At 40.7% G+C, this 8473-nt stretch overlaps 1 protein-coding gene across 2 annotated transcripts; it reads left to right on the forward strand.

The window, feature by feature from the left end:
- Positions 1 to 261: 261 nt before the first annotated feature.
- Positions 262 to 8043, forward strand: ube2v1 (ubiquitin-conjugating enzyme E2 variant 1). 2 transcript variants are annotated; one of them, XM_044349995.1, is made up of 4 exons: positions 262 to 365; positions 2395 to 2543; positions 4939 to 5064; positions 6624 to 8043. In XM_044349995.1, exons 1-4 carry the CDS (start codon positions 344 to 346, stop codon positions 6765 to 6767), a joined length of 441 nt encoding a protein of 146 aa, XP_044205930.1. In that variant the 5' UTR covers positions 262 to 343; the 3' UTR covers positions 6768 to 8043. The 2 variants fall into 2 exon arrangements, with proteins under 2 accessions (XP_044205930.1, XP_044205932.1); XM_044349997.1 differs by lacking the exons at positions 262 to 365; positions 2395 to 2543 and adding an exon at positions 2874 to 2959.
- The last annotated feature ends 430 nt before the right edge of the window (positions 8044 to 8473 follow it).

Genomic DNA, 8473 nt, shown 5'->3' on the forward strand with positions numbered 1-8473 from the left:
CCAGTAGATGGCGATCCAGCATTATCCATCTCCATCAGCGGGCGCTCCTAGCTGGTTCATACTTTGAGGAATTGTAAGAGGCTACTGAGTCTATATTAATTATAATTTCAGCTTCTGCTGTCCAACTTTCTTGACCACAGCTGATACTCATTCAGAAATCCAGGAACACTTTGTCGTGATAAAGTTTGAAGTGATCGTAGACATGGAGAGGACAGTACATTATGAACTAACTAGTCTTAAATGTATAACTATACCAATAACACGAAGCACGTCACATGAAATAAACTGGGTGTTTTGGCTTGCACGCGCATTGCGTGCGCGCTTCCGTAAAGCAGTGACAAAGATGGCGGCCGCCGCCGGATCAGGTAAGCCGACTTCACCAACAGTTCAGACTGTATCTTTTCATTTATTTTGCTGAAGAGGCACAATTTCAAACATAGCGCGTTAGCTACATGTTCGTTTTACCAACTCCAGCAGACCAGCTGTAGTGCAGTTTCGACTGCAACATCACTCTATGTTAAGAAATACTGCCGTAACGTTGCTCGCTAGCTCCGTGGCTAGCAGTGCTGGCCCAGTGTGTGAGCAGCACCCGCACATCTGCAGCAATCTGTATGTGCCATTATGGAGCTTGCCGGTCAGAGAAGAGAGGACATTATTATCTCAGTTCACATTTGTGAGCGGTATCCTCCTGTCAGCTCCGCGGTGACGGCCGGGACCAGCCTGCTGGGTAGATGAATAGTTTCCTGAGATAACATTAGCTGGCAGCACAGCTCCGTTCATCAACTGGAGAGACAAGGCATCCAACAGTAGCTCGTCAATAACAACCAAACCCAAGATATTTAACTCAACACAATGTTTGACAATTTGAAAACACAGTCTTTTCTTATTTAAGTAGAAACCTGTCCTTAGCGACATGTTTTTACTTTAAATAGTTCAGTAGGCAACTCCTCTAATAGATAGACATTTAAAGTCCCCCTCCACTCAAAAACATCTTTTTCTTCTTGCTCCTACGTTTGAAAGTTTGAGCTTCATGTGCAGTTTGTTTTCACATACATCTGCTCAAAGTGGAAAGTTTCTCTGTACTCATTAACATCTGATTTCAAGATGTGTATCTTGATTTGTGGCATCATAACTAGTTTTGAAGCCAGTCCTGGTCTGGTATTCAACTCACACAAGTGTGATGTGGAAACTTGAAGCTCTAGTGCCCGTACACTAAAAATGGACTTTACAGTGAAGTAGGAGACATCTTGTGTCCAGCTGTTCAACTTCTGAAATGAAAAAATATTTGCATTTTCATAGATTCTGGAATTTTTGATGAGAGAGAAGGAGTAGATGTAATTTTTAAGGATTTTAACAAGATAATTTAACTGTTTTTGTGGAAAAAAATCATATCAAAGTAGAGTATTTTATATACATTTTAAAACAGGTCTAGAGAGGATCTTTAACATCTCACAGTGGTCAAACTGTGAAAAATGGTGTTTATCTGAGGAACCCTGCTGTCATGCATTAAGGCTCATTATATAGCTAAGCCTATTGAGGCTTTCACAACAATTTGATAATATAAGAGTGTAAACCCAATTCAGTAGTCCCAGTTGTTAAACCTGAAATCAAATGTGATCATTTCAAAGTTCTTCAGGGTGTCACAGCATGTGTGTTTGGCCGTTGAGGTGTCACAGCTATCCATAAGTCACCTCACAGTGTAGGTAACAGCCGACGCCCCCCCCTCCCCTTGATAATGTATTTGTCTAGAGACATGGTGGCATCTGAGTTTCAGATGGTTGGTTTTACATGTTTAGTGAATCTCTGGCTTTGCACAGCTGTAATAGAAAGTCTGTTCAGATTTATTGTTCTACAATGATAACAGGGATGATGCTGCATTAAAATAAATTGAGTCTTGTCTCACAAACCTCTGAAAATCCCCTTAACCTCCTAACTTTTGCTGTTGTGTACATTTTCTGCCAGCAGTAAAGACAATTACTATTAATCAAACAATTAATCAATCAGAAAATGATCAATCAGAAAATAATCGTCAGATTTATCAATAATGAAAATAATCATTATTTGCAACTATACCAAACTGTGTCACTTTGGCTCAGTTAGGAGGTTGATAGATGATTCTATGTCTGAGCAGGAATCACTGTCAGATATTGTTTACCTGTGAATATGAAAATAATTTGATATTATCAGTTGTAAAAATGGTCAGTGATACCAGAGACATGTCTGACTCTACTGATCCCTTCCTTTAGGTTAGCCTAGCATTCAGGCAAGTCCTAATGTGTGATTAATTAAAAGCTAATTGAATTATCCATATTGTGTGTGTGTGTGTGTGTGTGTGTGTGTGTGTGTGTGTGTGTGTGTGTGTGTGTGTGTGTGTGTGTGTGTGTGTGTGTGAAGGCATCGTGGTTCCCCGCAGCTTTCGGCTGCTGGAGGAACTGGAGGAAGGTCAGAAGGGAGGTGGAGATGGTACAGTGAGCTGGGGCCTTGAAAACGATGACGACATGACGTTAACTCACTGGAATGGCATGATCATCGGCCCCGCCAAGGTGAGCTGCGCCTGCAATGCTTTACTACGTCATGCTGCTTTTCTCTCCACCAACACACTACCAGCATCACACTGGACTGACACGCGTTTCTGATCAAATCTCTCTGTAAGACGAAGGGACAGTCTAAACAGGATAGTCAAGAATTGAATAATAGAAGATGTTCAGTGTACTTCAAAGCTGAATGGGTGTGGTGTATGTTTATGCTTAATGAGCAGAGCTCCCATTCCATTTAAACCTAGTAGATGAAGGGCACACAGTGCTTGTGCTGACCTGAATCAACAGCTGTTTAATTAAGCAAAGAAAATGCAAACATGGTGAACAGAGGCTGCGCTGTATTTGGCTGATTGGGTGTGCTGCACTAACAGAGAAGCAAGGGCAGGGAAACCTTTAAATGCACGTGTTACATGAGGCTGAAGGTATGACGCTGAATCTTTATCAGCTAATGACACACCTTTTGTTGAGGATCAGCTTTAATAAGGTGAACTAGAAACAGGGAAATATCAGGAAGGGCAGCGTTTTAATAAATGTTCTTTGACACTGAGTATACAACTCATGCAGCTGCAATTCAGTTTATTGTACCTAGAAACTGTTCTAATTCACTAATCAATTCAAAACATCAAGATAAATATTTTTGCATTTCTTTGTCAGTGGATGTTTTTTTATATCACATGAGAAGAATAGTAAAAGAGAAGCAGGTGACAGGTGCTTTTTACAGTTTGGGTGAAGTCAGTTTTGAATGGTGCAGGTATCTCTTGGTATTTTGCAACCAAAGCTCTGTCACTTAACTATTAAGACAAAGCTCTGAATTCCTGCTTAATGACTGATACACATTTTTAATAAATGTAAATACTCTTCAGCAACATGCCATTAGTTGATTTACATGAGGAGGAGCAATATGATGTGATGGTTTTGTTTATGACTTAGTTGGGCCTGTGGTATCATTTAACTTTTTTTTTTTTTTTTTTTTTGCATAACACCCACACATACAAGAGTGTGTCCTTACTGCAGCCAATAGGATGCTTACATAGTGTGAAAGTACTCGGAGGAGCTGGATGTGTTTGAATTTGCGTAGATTCCAATGCAGTGCACTAGAAGCTTTGAGGTGAAAGATGCATGATTTTTTGTTTGTTTCAATAAGAGGGAACATTGTGGGTGGGTGTGCTCCCTTTAGTGGCACTTACATGGTTCAGCCTACCCTCTAGAGAGCTAGGATGATGTACTACTTCCTTGTGTGGTTTAGAAGTAAAGAGAAGTGCATACATGCACTAGTTAGTTTGCATTTTTGCAATATTGCATGTGGCAACGTTGCTCCTTTACCACTGTGGTACTGGAACAAAATAGACAGCATGTAAAGATGGTGGTAGACTGGTTGCACACTGACCCAGTGATGCAGCTTAAACCCACTGCAGGGGTCTATCTGTATGGGTCGGAGGCTGCTCAGCTTCCCACCAGGAATAGAAATAAATTCAGCGATAGTGATTTTTTAAAATGTTATCGGACCGACTCGCCAAGAAAAGGTGAGGGAGAGAGAGAGAGAGAGAGCGAGAAATAGAAAGCGTGGGTGATGAAGGGAGAGGGAGCATGCATATGGACCAGACAGAGGAGGCAAAACTGAAAGCTAACTTTTATCTTGCAGTTACTGGATGTAATTCTCAGGTTCATCAGTGAAGTTTCTGAACTTGACTGCAGTCTCTGCTAACAGCGAGAAGCAGAACGACAGCTGTCTCATGAACGGGTCTAGTACGAGTTGAACCCATGTTGAGTAGACCTGCGTCATATGCATGTTGCTGATTGAAAGTAGTGTAAGTTCGGTTGCATGTTCCCTAGATGTCAAGAGCATATGTGGCTGTTTTTAAGGACCAGTCACATGTTCACCTCTTCTGTGCTGATGCCTCCCAACGGCAGAGGATTTTTGTATGTCCTTAAACATGTCTGGAGGCTCATTTTAATTGTATTGTTTAGGCTTCTGAAATTGCGTAATTACAAAGCTGTAACGTCATAACAACAGACACATCGCCACCTTCAGCTTCACTCAGCTTCATGGCATGTTTGTGCATCTCTTCACCTCTACATGGATCTTAGTTCTCGCAAACTCAAACCAATTTGCTAAACAAAGTAGCTCACTGCCATTATTTAAACTCCAGTTGCTAAGAGTTCACCATATTTAATAAGATGTAACATTAGTTCTAGCTTCCTGAGCTGTTCTCTTTCAGCTTTGTTAAACATGTCATGAAATGTATTAATCACATTAATCATTTTCATTTGGTTTGTCAGCTGCTCAATCAACAAATATAGTTAATTAATATCTATAAATGAATGGACCTCACATGCTATCAGAATTTCCTGGTCACTCACTCTTTGAGCTAACCTGTCGCCCCCTTTTTTTGAATCGTAGACTGTCTATGAAGGCAGGATATACAGTTTGAAAATAGAATGTGGATCCAGATACCCAGAGTATCCCCCTCTGGTCCGCTTTGTGAACAAGATCAACCTGAGCGGCGTACACAATTCAAATGGTGTGGTAAGTATCCATATTTCTCCACGCACTCCTGGTTGAATCATTGATCTCAAGTGTTATTGGTAAGTTGAGGACTGCGGTATACATCTAACTCCCTGAACCCAGTGTTGCTCCCGCCAGTGGGATGTAGAAGCTGACTTGTGCTTCAGTCTCAGTTGTAGCTTTCAATACGCACCTCCTACTAAGATATTGCTGTGCTAGCAACTCACAAGCTAACAGTCAAGTGCGGTTTCATATTAAGAGCAAATAATGAATGCAGGGACACAGGATTAGAACTCCTTCACAGACCTTTGGGTCAGTATAAGTAATTAGTGTTAGAAATATTATAATATAGTACATCACCAGGAAATTCAGTTAAGAAACTGATGGTAATATCTGTAATAGGCTGGATTAAATACAGAAGAAATCAAATGACTTCATCACATTGAAGTAGCTCTTCTGTAAATCAAATATGCCATAAAGCACTCCTGCTTATTGATTTGCAAGATTGCCCGCAATGGTCTAATACAAGCCAATGTTAGAGGGATAGATAGTACTAGTGATGGGAACCTCAAGCTGTATCACAATTCAATTAAAGGCTTCTCTAGTGTTTTATTATTATATTTCCATAGAGTTAGAGGACTTAGAACAGACAGATTAAAAACCTTAGAGTGAAGCAGCAGAGGCTGAGAGCAGCTCTCCTCCCTGCCTGCTTCTTTCAAACTCCACACCTCCTGCTCCTAATGCAGGCTTTCTGTTAGAAATCGAAAGTTTCAAGCTCACACTGAGATAAACTGGGTTATTTTCTCAATCTTTGGACAGCTCCCCCTCAGAGCATCATTAAATGAATCGTAAATTTAAGATTCTGTTTTGCAAAACGATTGTCAGTGCATCTTGATGCATCTCAGTTTTTGATTTCTATACTTTTTCTTTCTGTTTGGTCACACTTATGATAACATGATCATGTACATCATCATGATACATTCTCATGTATCACCACAACAGAAGTGCACCAGCTGGCATTGGCATGTTTACCTGTACTGTTCACTGAGAGTGCTCATAAAGTAATAAGCCAAAATGTGACAAATATCACTCAAATAACACTTTTGGGGCCAACTGCAGTGAAAGTATTTTCAAGATCTGAAGTTGTTTGCTTTCAGATAATGTCCTCTGAAAACAGAAAACCAACAGAATGATCCCTACTTGTGTCTTACATTTCTTATGTCTTTGGACTTCAAAGGCTTGTCTGGACAAGAGGTGTTTAACCAGTGTTTTTTAGTCATCCGTCTCAATACTGTCTACACATGCTGTGCAACAGGTCATGTTTCAAATTGCGTAGCTGCAAACTAAAGCATATTTTTACACTTGTCTTTAGTTTTACACACTGAAGCACTATCATTGTGTATTGGGCTCTGAGCACTGACCTACACAGCAGCACTGTCCCTGAACACATCCTATGTGTAGACATTTAGTTAATTGAACTCTACAACTGTAACTTTAAGATCAGGCTGCACACTAAGTTTCTTATTGGGACCATAATAAATAGACCTCCCCCTCTCCCTCTCCACCTCCTCTCCCTTCAGGTGGACATAAAGGCGGTGACATCACTGTGCAGGTGGAAAAACTCCTACAACATCCGGACGGTGCTGCAGGAGCTCAGACAGCACATGACGACGAAAGAGAACAACAGGCTTTCCCAGCCACCTGAAGGCCAGGTGTACAACTGAGGCTCCTGCTGCTATATACACACACACACACACACACACACACACACACACACACACACACACACACACACACACACATATACACACATATACACACATATACACACAAACACACATACATAGCATTCTTAATGCTTTAACACTGACTCTACCACTTTCAAACTACACAACCATTGTGTTATCTCCAAGACTCGACTCGGATCTTCCCATTGGACAGAGAGAGGAATGCACAGGTGAACCTGACTTCACCCAGTGCCCAGTCATCCATTAAAGTTCACGGTGCAGACCAAACATTACAAAATACTGTACATCTTACTGATGTTTTTTTTTTTTTTTTATTCTCTTTGTGTTCTACATCCAGATTGTAAAATAACAAATGACCTGATTGAGTGTACCAATTATGTGTGTGTGCTGGACAGTTAGTCCCTGCTATATATGGGTATTGCGTTGAGGGATTTGAACCAACTTGCTATTTAGCAAAAGAAACTTCTGTAACCCCGACTGAAATATGGATGTTAAATGTTCGGCTCATTCTGAGTTGTTTAAAAAAAATTTAAACAACAAACCTCCCGATCTTGCAGTATACTGACACATATCCCTCTCACTAAGACAAAATGTACCCTAAACAATGCTTTGCTTGGTCTCCCGGGCCACATTAGTCTCAAATGAATTCCCCAGTTTCTGCGATCCCAACGATGTGAATTTGCCGGGGCATCTTTAAACAAGTACATGTCCGGTACATGGGAATAAACTGCTACTAGACATTCAGTGACGTATGTATCAACAGGGCACTGCTGGCTCATCACTCATGTTCTCAGACTTGTCTTCTGTGTGCCATATGGTTCATAGCGCTTTGTGATAGTGATTGATTATTAGCAGCTGGGGGGGGAGGGGGGAGGGGGGAGTGGGGAGGGAGGAGGATTGGGGGGGCGACTACAGGTCCTTGTGTTTTCTCTCTTCAGAGCACATGGAGTTTGTGTGCTTGGCACCTTTTCAGGATCACCACTGTACTGTGGCCTGTGCGGAGCAGGAGGAGCTGTGATTTTATTTTTTTATTTTTTTTGTGTTGCTGTTTTTGGGTTCTTGTTTTGGTTTCTTTAGTCTCTGGGCTGACCTGTGTATACTCCATGGAGTCGTCTCTTCTCTCATCCAGTGAATGCCCACTGAACGCAATGTACGACTTTGGATGTTTATTTTATAACAGGGGTTGTATCTAATCAGGGTGATGGTGACCTGTTGCATGGTTTTATTTTAATTAAACGTTATTACTTTTGCACATGTTTGTGTCATGATTCTCCAGGACAAACTTCAACAGTGTAATGATTCCAAATATTCTGCTGAAAAGTTCAGTTTATTAACTTGTATTAAGTCTTTACTTTTTACAATACAATAATCATTCATGTCATTTATCAAGTAAAAACATCAAACATTTGCCAGTGACAGCTTCTCAAAAGTGAAGATTTTCTGCATTTTGCTGTTGGTCAGACAAAGTAAGTAATTTTAAAGTTTTTTTTTTCCACCCAGAATCTCTATTTTCAGTTTCAAATATCCCCCCCTGTAGACTTAAGAGTGGCTGTTTTTTTCTTGATAGAAAACAGTGGCTATGCCTACTTTGAAGCCATACTGGTAACAATGCATTGCAATTGTGACAGGCTTTCACGGCAAAAAGAAAGTATCAAGGCACAGAAATGTTTCAGTCCACTCCT

The sequence above is a fragment of the Thunnus albacares genome, chromosome 4 (genome assembly GCF_914725855.1).
Source record: "Thunnus albacares chromosome 4, fThuAlb1.1, whole genome shotgun sequence".
NCBI lineage: Eukaryota > Metazoa > Chordata > Actinopteri > Scombriformes > Scombridae > Thunnus > Thunnus albacares.